Below are 12314 nucleotides of genomic sequence, written 5' to 3' on the forward strand. Positions count from 1 at the left end.
CTGCTTTTTCTTTAGATACCCTGTGGCAGGTTTATGGTTAATTCATGCATTGGCTGGTGAGATGCAAAAAAATTGCTATCCCATTATTGTACAGCGACTTTTATCTACCTAGCCTACAGGAATGCACACATTAAGCCAAGCTGCTGGGGATTGATGCTTTTGTTTTGTCGTGAAATGGCAGGCCTTGCATACGAACACATCTGGTTGATCAATCGCATCTCAAAACTCTTAAGAAACAAAACAGTATATCACACACAAGCATGTAGACTAATGTAGAGCATACACAAGCACAAGCACTCAAACAAGCAAGCACGCACATGTGCAACCGTCTCTAATTAGTGCAGAAAACCCTGTGGGTCGCTGTGCAGAGAGAACTATGCAGAGTAATGAATATTCTTAGTGAGATATGAGCTGGTTCACTACATTACTAGATTCAGGCCCAGCAGATGTTATGATACCTCCCTTAGCTTTCCCTCTCATGGTGCTGTGGTCATTAGCTGCCTACTCTGTATGTCTTGTTGCATAACATCTAGACAATTACACAACAGTCCCATTTATACCCCGAGTTTTGCTTCAGGACACATACACACATTCTCTCACGTGGCACAGCTTGCCCAGAACAAACAAATCCAGCAGACACTGCCTGGGGATACATTTCCGTTTGATGTATGTTGCATTTGATGACAAGTGATTTGGGTTTTTGTTTCGAGGAGATGGCAGAGGCAGAATGAAAACTATGTCAGTGTCATGAGCCTCCTAGAAGCAGGCGTGCTGTACTAGCAAAACACACATAAATGAGCAGAGCAGGGGGGAACAACTTCTCTGTCGAATCATCAACAAGTCATCTGTTTGCACCGCAGGGTCTATGCATGTGTTTGTCATCAGCTGTGTGTATTGGTCTGTTTGTTGCAGAGGCCCCAGTCTCCAAGTCTGGTCAAGGCTACTCTGGAGCTCCTCGCATCCAGAGGCAAGAGCAGGTCATCCACCTGTCCCCGAAGAAGGGCAGCCAGGTCAGAATTCTGACAGTACTGTTTAAACGATTTCTGAATCTCTGTTTGCATATAGTCTTAAAGTTAGCATAGTTAGCATTCTGTTAGCGCAGTTAATAATACTTTCCGAGTCTGATGTTTTTGAGTTGATTTTATCACTAACATGGAAACCTCTTGCTCTTCCACTGTTTCTGCTCTGGCAGTCCGACGGCCCTTACTCTGGTCACTCCAGCAGTAACACTCTATCCAGCACAGCTTCCAGTGGGGGCCACAGTGACAGTGATAAATGGTATGAACTGGGAGTGGGCGGAGGCTCCGGCGGTGACCAGGGCGACACAGAACCCAATGGCCTGGGAGGAGGAGGTTATCTCCAAGGGGCGTCGGCCGACAGTGGCATTGACACCAGCTCATACGGAGCCTCGCACCACGCCCACCCACACTCTCATCATGGCAGCGCCACCTCCCTGCTGGCTCCCAGCGGAAGCAGAGAGAGCAGGGAGCGGTCAGCGTCTCCGTGGCACAGCCCCACGGAGGGGGGCCGCAGGATGCTGGAGAGGTCGCCTGCTGCTGCTGAGTCCCCGGGCCCTCCGGGAGAAAGGAGCCTGGACGGGACAGGCCGAAGCCCACCTACTCATCTCCTAGTTCGAGATAGCAGCACCTACAGTCTGAGTGATGCTGGTTCGCACTCAAGGTCTGTATTTGTGTACTTCCTGGTGATCTTTCAGTGGTTGTGTGAGAGGGAGGAGGAGTTAGTGTATCTCTGCCAAACATGGAGCAACAGTATACAACTTTATCCTTTTAAGGGAGTGGTTCCAGATCTGGGGCCGGGGCCGTCTAAGGAGTTGGAATCTGATTAACAAGTTAAGACAGAAGAAGAAAAAACAATTCTGCTATTTTTATTATTTCTTTGGAAATGCTGTATAGTTTATGTCCCCTTAAAAATGATTCAAATGAAACAGTCAGAGAAGGGATGCTAGTGGCCTGTGATGAGGAGTCACAGGCAAATATTGCTTGCTTTTAAGGGTTAAAAGCAAAAAGATTTTGGTTCACATTCAGTGTTCCTCACCAAAACACATTGTGTATTGTTGAGGCCTGACAAACACAGTTAGCCAACTTCTTACTCAAACACTTGTTACTCATCTTGAAGAACTGTTTACCCTGAAACAAATGCAATCTAGCCTGAGCCTTAGGTAATCAGTGTCTGAAGCAGATGGCAAACAAAATCAATGTGCTGTATTAATAAACAAATCATTTAGGATATTTAGATTTTTTTGTGGGTCTTCTGTGCTCCTGACTTAGCTTTACTCTTTTTTTTTTTTCCTTCTTTATGGCTTTCCACCATTACTGTTTACTTATTGCCCTGTCACCGTTGATAGGACAAGCAGCCGACCACTAGCCACACCCATGCAGCCAATAGCATACGCCCTCAATATGCTGAAATCTAAAGCCAGATGCAGACAAACATGGTGAAACAGCCATAAGAGACACTTCCATCAGCATAAGATAATAAGAAAAACTGCAAATCTAATTTCACTGAATAAAAGTTGCCTCATACAGCTTTAACTGACCTAAATTAAACCTCTTTTACTTTGTCATTTGTCATCTCGGTATTTGCATCCCCTCTGCAACATGTTTCCAATACTCACTACCCAAGCCAATATTTCTTCACCCAAGAAGAACAAACACTCGACCACTTCCCTTTTCTCTTTCCTGGAAACCAAGTACAGGAGTAATTTCAACTCCCTCTTATCTTTCCACATTAGGATTCAGGAAATGTGGAACACGTGTCCACCTTTTCACAGCTGAACTGGTGTCTAGAGCGGGGAGAACTCCAGTGTACCACTCTTCCCGTGTGAGCAGGTCTTAATTCACCCGCTCAGATAGAATTACAGTTCATGACCTGAGCATCATCTGTCCAGCATTAAAGCTGCATTTGTATTCTGTCATAGTGGTGGAAGGGGAATGAGGCTGCCAGGATTGGCTTGACCTCAGGTGATACCTTGATATAGTTTTCCATCTAACTCAGTAATATATGTCCTCCATGGAAATTCCTAGATGACAGTTTTCAGACCTGGGTGTAAGATATATACAAAGCTATATCATAATCCTCTCTCTCGTCCAAGCTTACTTGTTTTTGGTTGCTTACCATGATGGGTCCCTCTGTTTCTTTCCTCTGTCCATCAGCGCCAGGCACTCAGGCCACAGCTCCCCCAGAGAGGAGTCATCATCTTCGGCCACCTCTCCTTCATCCCAGTCCTCAGTGTCCCCAGGGCCCAAGAGCTTCTACCCTCGTCAAGGAGCTCAATCCAAGTACCTGATTGGCTGGAGGAAGCCGGGCTCCACCATCAATTCTGTGGACTTTGGAGATACACGCAAGTAAGGATGGATGAAGACAAAGAGGAAGGCCACAATAACACCTAAATTTTATGAAGTTTATCATTCTGCATTTATGTTGAGACTGTGTCAGAGGTGTTACTGGAACGTTCTAGACCACAGTTTGCTGTGTTGTTATGTCAGACTGCAGTTCGCTTGTCTTCTGTATCCCTACATGTATACTGGAGTGACAAAACAGTACATTACTGGATTTACAATGATAGTATTTATTGCAGGGCGGCTTTATAAGACTGCATTTGATCCCATTACTTGTCCACCCACAGTACTTCCCTATTGATGTCATTTTGTAGTCATAATATATGTACTACTTGATTACCCCCTTGTGGCTGAAGAGAGTATTGCACTAAGGGACTAATAGTGATGCAGTACATGAATGCAGTTGGCCAATGAAAAACTACTGTTGAACTCTACTCTTATTATTTATCCACATTTTATTTGAATATAGGGACAACACATTAACTGTGTGTGTGTGTGTGTGTGTGTGTGTGTGTGTGTGTGTGTGTGTGTGTGTGTAGGAAGTCTCCAGGAGAGAGTGGAGGGGAGGTTGTTCCAACACCTGCAGCCAGACCCTCTCTGCGGGATATGCACTCGCCCCAGCCTCATGCTAAATCTACTATGGAGGAAGACGTGAAGAGGCACAGTGCCCCAGACAGCCCCCCACCACCGCGCAGACATAAGGAAAAGGTGCTTCTGCAAGCATATAACACAGACAATCTGTTAATGGGGACATATTGTAATAAAAAAAAAAATGATTGGACAGTTAACTATTGATAACAAAGTTTCTGCAGCTTTTATGTTTCAGTAAAAGAAGAAGAAATGAGGAACATCTATTATTATTTAAATGGGGCTAGATAAAGCCTGATTACATTGACTGGAGGGTTTTACTTGGAAACCCCATTAGGTTACCAGCTTTCATGAGACCCATCTTAAATGTAATTCAGTTTACTGTTATTGTTTTAAATTGTGTAAGCAGATATCCTGATGTAGCCTTGAGATTTCCCACACCCACAAGCACTGACGCTCCTGGCATCTATACAGATGTTCACTCACAATGTATGGTTTCAGATTTTGTATTTTAGTAATATTACACTTTCTCATCACTTACACCCACAATTCCTGTGCAGCATGGCCAGAAATCGCCACCAGGCCAGCCCCTCAGTCGCCGTCGCTCACTCCATCGTACTCTGTCAGATGAGAGCATCTATCGTGGACAGCGCCTTCCCCCCCTGAGCGACACAGTAGCTGAACCGGCACTCGGCGCCGACGTTCTCTTCAGCTGTTCCACCCTCCCACGTTCACCCACCACCCGCGGGGTGCCCCTTCGACGGCCCTCCTACAAGCTAGGTGTCAAACTCCATGGTAAGAGTTCATTCATTCACTTCACTTCCAATGATGTGATATGACACAACAATTAATTCCAATCCACGTGGTTTGTTTTTGATGATGATAAAAATAAATAGATAACTGAAATAAACTGACAGGGTATGTGATGGATCCAGTTTTGTTAAAGCTCCAGATGTGGATCTACTGCCCCCTTTTGATTGGAAATACATTAAGGAAATAGAAAATACATACAATACTTTCCACAACTCAATAATTTTCTGTTTATAGGTGACCTTTCGGCATCCGACACATCACTGGTGGATTTGGTGGAGCGTCACCGTGGACCCCTCCCTCAGGAGCTGATGCCCCTCCCTTCCTCAGACAGGGACAGCCCTCTAGAGTGGACGCACTTGGTGGATGTGGCCAGTACCTTTGAGAGTGAGAGAAACACACACTATGGTATTAATAATTTCTCCTTTTCTTATTTTTCTTTGCACTAAGTAAGTACTGCACCAGGCACTAGTCCTGTGATAGAACTTTTATAATATAGACTTTGATCATTTCACTGTTTGTATGTTGCACTATGAATAGACTTATCTGCATTTTCCCGCATGTTTCTATTTATTTTTCTTTTAAATTCTAGATCTGCAGCTTTATGATTTTTCCTTTTTCATATTTTTGCCTTTGTCCATTTGTGTCTCCTTCCAGTTCAGAGAAGTTATGTATTTGGGGATTCAAACCACCGAAGCAGTGGGGCCTCCAGTCCACAACAGCCTCACATAGAGCTGCAGCCTGTTCCACTGTCTCGGCCGTCATCTAGGTAACATCTACCCTATTAGTACCTCGTCAGAGAGAGAGAGTGAGAGTACAATTACAGGCATAGTAGTGATACAGAGAAAAGGCTTAAATGCTTACTCACAAGAACTACACCAGAAACACATTAAGTGGCCTCAGCTTGTTGATTTTGCAGCCAATCTATAGACAGTAAAAGTGAGCCCGCTGCCAACTCAACTGTAAAGCTAATCATGGGAAGCTATTGCTAAAAAAAAAACACAGTTGAAATTAATTCAGTGACTCACATCTCAGTGATATTTTATCTTTATTGATGCCACTTATTCATGTCTTTTTGGGTCACATATTATAAGTGGTGTTCATTCATGGTTCTGCAGGGTGTGTCAAAGCCCTGATTAGATATATATGTATGTTTAATATAATTCTACTATCTAATACCAAGAGTGTTTTGACAATGTGTTATTATTGGTCTTTGTTTGTGTGCGTTCCACAGTGAGGGTCACATAGGGCTGGAGAGGAAGGTCACTAAACTGGAGGCCATGGTGAAGATGCTCCAGGAGGACCTGAAGAAGGTGGGAGAGAAAACACAAACATGACACACATGCACACTGTAGACACATGCACAGTACATAACACACACACACATGTGTGCAGAGAGTTTCAGTTCATTTCCGTGCCGTGAAAATGAAAGGACCATTTTTCTCTATGTAGACCGTAACATTTCTACTCTACAGCATGTTGTGCTAAAAGATTATTTTCTGGGTCTCCTTTCCTGTTCAAGAGAGGATGAAAAATTAAAAAAACTTTAGTTGATTTGCCTACAGTGGAACAGGGAGCAGGGCATGTAAATAAATACTTCGTCTTCAATAGAAAACACACAGTCAGCAGTTGAGCGCCGCCTCTGTTGTTTGGTTCTGCTCCTCTGATTATCGTCGACTCAGATTTCACTGCAGTCCCTCAAACTGTTGTTTTCTTACTTCAAATCACCTGGAAGCAGGGGAACAGTTCAACTCTGCTCTTGTATTCTTATGAGAATCATTTAAACTAATGGACTCAAAGGGTTTCCCATCCACTCATACACTCTTTTTCTAGTTTGTGTCTACATTTCAGTTACTTCCACTGTGTTCCCAGGCAAAAACAACTTTTTATCCGGGCTAACTCTCCAGTCAGCAAGTCTTGCATATTTTATGACGGCACAACCATGCTGCAAATACCACATCCACCTACTCCAGAGTCTCTCTTATAAGCAAATTTAGGGTATTATCCTGCCAGAAGTTATCTGTTTGAAAACCAGCGTGGCTGTAAAAGACAGTGAGCAACAAGGTTTATCCAGCTCATGATGTTCAGCTGGTGCTACACTTACCCAGTGTGTACTAAGAAAACACTCCTCACACCATTATACCAGCTCCGGCTTCTACTGCTGACCCAACACCGGATTGATCTATATTAACACCAAATTCTGCTGATAAAATCACCACGAGGGACTGTTTTTAATTCATCCAGCTTTTGTAATTATGTACAGTAGTTCCGTCATCTCGTCTTTAGCTGAGAGGACTGGAAGCTAAAAGGTCATCTGCTGCTACGGCACGCTGTTCCTTTTTAAAGGTTTGAGTTGTTTTTATCTGCTAGTTCAGACTTCGCAGCCAGAGAGTTAACAAGTCTGACCTCTACGCAGTGAAGAGTTTTCACCCACAGAATTTCTGCAGTCTGGTTGTGATTTATTTCTTATGCAATTCTGATTAAACTTTGAGCTTTCTGTGAAATGCTGGAAAGCGATGAGCCAAATACATATTTTATTTTTAAAGTAGCGATAGATGAATTTGACACCAGGAAAAACTAATATGCTTCACTCTTGCCTCCTGCAACCACCATCAAGCCAGTAGCAGTCACCTTGGAGCTGACAGACTGCATGAAGCAACTCTTTCCAGTTTTCCGAGATTTCTTTAAACTGCGAAATGCCAGTGCCTCAATATTTATGTTTGTGCACCCAACTAAGGATTTACTTTTGTTGTGCTTTTGGCAGATTCGAAATGTCAACTGATAAAATCTGCCCACAAATCCCTTAAGTTCTATCTAGTTGTGACTCACCGTCTGCAGGCCCGAGTTGTTTATGTAAACACCAAACAGAGATTATTAGAGACAGACAGTATTTTCCTTATTTTGTTGTAGTAAAACATTTGTTTTAATGCATTTTAATAAGTAGTTTTTATTCATTCATGCTGCTCCATCTTTCACAGGAGCGTGAAGAAAAGGTGCGGCTTCAGACTCAGATCAAAAGGCTGTGGGAAGACAACCAGAGACTGCAGGAGGAGTCCCAGACCTCTGCTGCCAAGCTCAAGAAGTTCACAGAGTGGGTCTTCAACACCATCGACATGAACTGACACACCCCTGCACATTTTAACTCGAACACACGCACGCACACAACTCAATACATCAGCACACACAGTCTGGACGGATACGCAGAGGGAGGGGGGTGTCGGCAAGAAAAGTGGAGACCTGTTGTTAAGACTCATTTAGCCTGATGCTGAACCCTCCCACTATCTTCCATTGGCTTCAAATATCAGGGGGTTTTATTGCCAGTCAGTCGCAAATCTCCACAGACCCCTCTGTTAAACTTCTCAGGATGAGAGTCAAGAAAAATTGGCGTCGTTTATCAGATTATGAAGGACTGACCTCTACTCTCCTGTGGGACCACGAGAGCGTTGCTGAATTGACCTTCCTCTCATCTCGCTGTGCCAAAATCCTTTTTTCGCAAAATTGCTAACAAAGAGAAAGCTCTCCTCCTCCCTCCCTTTTTCTGAAGTCGACTTTGCCTCTTCCATTTATTCCAGTGGTGAACGTAAATAATCTCCTCACCCCCCTGCCACGTTCTCCCAGTGGACCTGCTTCTCTTTTTTAAGACGACTTTCAATAGATATCTGGCCTCTTTTGTTTCCTCATTGTTTTTTTGTGTTTTTTTTTCCCAAATGTTGCCCAGCTTCCCTGAAAGGTGACTTAAGTGTTTTGTGCCAAATCAAACCCACCACAGCAGAGGGGTAGCAGAGACAATCCAGGTGACTTGTAAGTGGAAGTCTCTGAAATGCCACGCAAAGTCAGACACGCAGCAAATCTGCCAGCCACTGAGTGTTAGCTCTAACACAAACTAACACACTCATAATAAATCTAAAGCCACAAGCCCACAGGGACACAGGAGAAGATTTAATTTCCTTCACATGTTAAATGGAGAGTAAAGAGGTCTGTGTTTCCTCTCCTCAAAGCTTAAACCTCTCTGAACGGTCACTGTGGCTGTTTGTCTGTCAGCCAATGAGACGTAGGCAGGTCGATCTGCCTCTGCACCAGAGGAAAATCTGGATTTGTACAGCTACTTTTTTTTTCTTTTCTTTTTTTTTTTCCATTTCTTCTCCTCTGTGTCACTCAGATCTGGATTACAAGATTCTGTTTGTCTCAACAGCACAAGCCAACACTTGACAGAGGAGTATATTTAAAAGCCATCGGCATGTGGTGCCATAAAACAAGACTGATATCCAGAGTACTTTGGTCCATTGTACGTGTCTTAAAAGCAATAGGAAGAAGTCAGGACTCCTGTATTTCTCTCAACAAAAAAAAAAATGGAGAGTTTGCTCTGGGAAGAAGTTTGATGTGGGAAAAGATGTTTTAAAGGTAAAACTTGTAAGACGACAGTCTCTGCTGCACAAGAACCTCCATCTTTTTCCACTGAACATCACGCTCTGGGGGAAAAAGGAAAGAGAGGACTCCACTCATCATGTCACTGTCTGGAATACAGAGAGCCAGCTGATAATAAATGACAGAGACATTTTGGGAGGGAAAAATTAAGGGTTTTCCCAGGTTAATTTATTTCCTTGTATTATAATTCCAATAAATAAGTTGTTCTATTCGTACAGTACAACTGACATCAGTGTTGAGTTCCTCAAGAAAAAGGTCACTAGCTATATTATTTAAATGGCTTTCTTTCTTAATTCTGGCTAAAGCCTGACTATATGCTTTTTATTCTGTATTATGTTGTATTTTGTGATGCCCAAGCCTGCTGTCGTGTTGCTTACAGTGCCCTCTAGTGATGACCAGTGGAAATGTCATGATTATTAAATGTGCCGCCAGTCACTCTGTATTTTTCCAACGCCTCCTCAGCAATCAGTCAGACAAACACACAGCACAGGAAGAGTAATCAGAAGCCAGCTCTGAGAGACAATCAAAGGTTGATTTTTGATAAAGGGAGCAGACCATAGGTGTACTTGTGTGTATGTGTGTGTGCGTGTGTGTGTGTTGTCGGTGCTTCAAATGTCTAGTTTTGCTCAGGTTCAGTCTTTGTTGGGGATCTTTTCAGAAAGTAATTCAACAAAAGTTCACTTGTATGGCTATATTAAAATACCCATGATCAGAAGGAGCTACAGTACCGGCCGTACGAGTGGCAGAGTGTGTGTTGTCATTGTGTGAATGTACATCAGTGTATCCAGTCGTGCCTACAGTCACTTATTTTGGTCATTTACTCCCAGGCAGAGCAGGGACGTGCCTTTGAAACAGCACCTGGGGAACAGATAAAAGGGAATGGCTCTTCTTCATCCTGAAAAAAGTAAACACACCTGGTAACACACACACACACCCATGCACGCACATACACACACACACACACACACACTCTTTTTAAAAAACTTATTGTTTTAAACACTATTATTGTTCATCAGCATCATATTCACTGTTGTAGATTCAGCCTCATAAATGTTTGTCCGGGGAATCTGCTGCGAGGCTTCAGCCGTTTTCTCTCGTTCAGATGAATATTTTTCACAGACCAGGCAGCCTCCTGATGACAGGGATGAGAGTGTGTGAAGAGTGTTTGTTTGTTTGTGTGTGTGTGTGCGTGCCTTTGCATTCAGTTACATGCAGTATATCATTCAGACCAGTTGGCTGCTGTAATAACAGTGTATTGGAAGAACATTTACCCCAGATCACAAAGCTACTTACAACACAAGCAGCAGCCACTGAGCTATTTCCTCAGCCAGGTGTCAAACATGACTACAAGAGTGTTTGAGGGGGGTGGGGGGTTATTTCAGGTCACTAACTTGAGTGTGCACATTGAAACTGTTACACAGTAGTGGTGTAAGCCTTAATTCCCTGTCTTCTACCATCAAAGCCCTTTTGATGAAAAAGCATTCCCAGTTTTTGAAACTCTTTAAGTAAATTTGCATCTTAAATCGATGCAATTAAAACCCTGCAGCATATAGCACAAAAACGGCACCCGGTCTGAATGTAAAAGAGAAATATAAACAAGCCTAAAGAAATGTGATGTTTACTATAACTGACATTCAGCTCTGCAGTTCTGCAGGGAGATGAGTGGACTCTTAACTAAGGGATGTAGACGTGTGGGTTCTGTTTTAAGAATCTCTTGTTAGCCATGGACGGTAACTGCACTAGTGGACAGTGAGTATTTGCTTGGTGAGATGATTTTGCTTGTTTTAACAGTTTCACAAGTCGGCCAGTCGGGGAAAAACAGTCCAGCAGTCATGCGATAATGTGAAAAACCCTTCAAATATTAAAAAAAAAAAAAAAAAAAAAAAAAAAAAAGATTAGTTATATAGGCAGAAATGTTCCTGATCCATAAAGTTTTGGTTGTAACTTGTTTGCCATAAACACTGGTTTCATATCCAGAACTATGTGGAAGCTTAATTGATGACTATTAGGTAATGTTTAGTATTTTAATGTACATGGAAAGTGCTCTAGTTTTTTGTATTTCAAATGAAGTATGGCCAAATGATTCAACTGTGCAGTGCAGATGTTTTACTCGCATCTTTAAAAGTGTGCATCAGGTTGGATGTTAGATACAGTCGTCAACCTTATACAAAGACATAAACAGACAACACCGCTCCAGTTCTTTTCTTGTGACAAGTTATTTTTCAATGCAAGTCGTGTGTTTTCTTCCCTCCGCTTTGTTTTTGTTGCTTTTAAGAAGGATATGGGAAATGTGAATGTGCAGATGTTCAAATGTTCCATTTTGTAATATCTTATTTTTGAGATCCTTTGCACAATGTTTTATATAAAGGATTGTGTTTACAGGTTTTGGATATAAGAAGGGTGAACTGGTCCATTCCTGTGCAATCTTCTGTCTAGATGTTGCTCCATAGTTTTCTTGCCAGTGCAGTTCCTGACAAACAGAGGAAGGTGCTTGACTTTATTCACTTCACAAAAAAAAAAAAAGTGAAGGCTGGATGCTGTTTGTTCTGTAGGGATGCTGGTTTTCAGTCAAGCACAACTTGTGAGGTCAGTGATTGCATCAGGGGGAGGAAGGTTACGCTGAGCTCAGAGTCGCGGCTCACGCTGCTGTGACGTGTGTGTCTGTCTGTGTTTCCTCCTGTTGGAAGAACAAACCTAAGCAGTAATGTGATCAGCTCTGACTGGAGATAAAGCACAACACAATTTCAAGAGGACCATAGGTTTTGCAGAATTAAAAAAAAAAAAACAAAAAAAAACTGTTTACATCCCAGATCCATTGTCTTTGTAAAATGTAAAGGTATGAAAAAGACATTTGCAGTGATCACAGTAAGTTTCTGAAATAAATAAATGCTGTATCGATTTGCGGCGCTGTTGGACTTGTTTGTTTCTGCACTGTAATGCATTTCCCTCTTTAATCGTCTTCCTCTGATGCTTCCTTTTTTTTCCCTTTCACCGACGTTTTCTCACGTTTTCCTCACTGTGTCTCTCATACTGAAGGGAAACAGATTTGCTTTACTGTCTCCTGCAGAGCTTCTGTCTGATTGTATCTTGCAGAGAGTAACTAGAGAGTGAGGAGGGGGTCGAGGCCTGGGA

At 42.7% G+C, this 12314-nt stretch overlaps 1 protein-coding gene across 5 annotated transcripts in view; it reads left to right on the forward strand.

Moving 5' to 3' along the window:
- sipa1l1 (signal-induced proliferation-associated 1 like 1) overlaps positions 1–12080 on the forward strand; it is a 72901-nt gene extending 60821 nt beyond the window's left edge. For 4 of the 5 annotated variants that reach the window (XM_087176268.1, XM_087176267.1, XM_087176270.1 and 1 more), the window contains 9 exons: positions 913–1010; positions 1193–1680; positions 3174–3365; positions 3899–4067; positions 4508–4742; positions 4995–5165; positions 5415–5526; positions 5992–6070; positions 7736–12080. In XM_087176268.1, coding sequence (XP_087032394.1) covers positions 913–1010; positions 1193–1680; positions 3174–3365; positions 3899–4067; positions 4508–4742; positions 4995–5165; positions 5415–5526; positions 5992–6070; positions 7736–7879 — 1688 coding nt within the window. In that variant the 3' untranslated portion in view covers positions 7880–12080. The remainder of the gene's footprint in view (positions 1–912; positions 1011–1192; positions 1681–3173; positions 3366–3898; positions 4068–4507; positions 4743–4994; positions 5166–5414; positions 5527–5991; positions 6071–7735) is intronic. The other variant, XM_023415034.2, reaches the window with a different exon arrangement.
- Positions 12081–12314: the final 234 nt, after the last annotated feature.

Source organism: Seriola lalandi, unplaced genomic scaffold (genome assembly GCF_002814215.2).
Source record: "Seriola lalandi dorsalis isolate HSWRI2012SDOR001 ecotype SW California unplaced genomic scaffold, Sedor1 jcf7180002054544, whole genome shotgun sequence".
In the NCBI taxonomy this organism is placed as follows: Eukaryota; Metazoa; Chordata; class Actinopteri; order Carangiformes; family Carangidae; genus Seriola; species Seriola lalandi.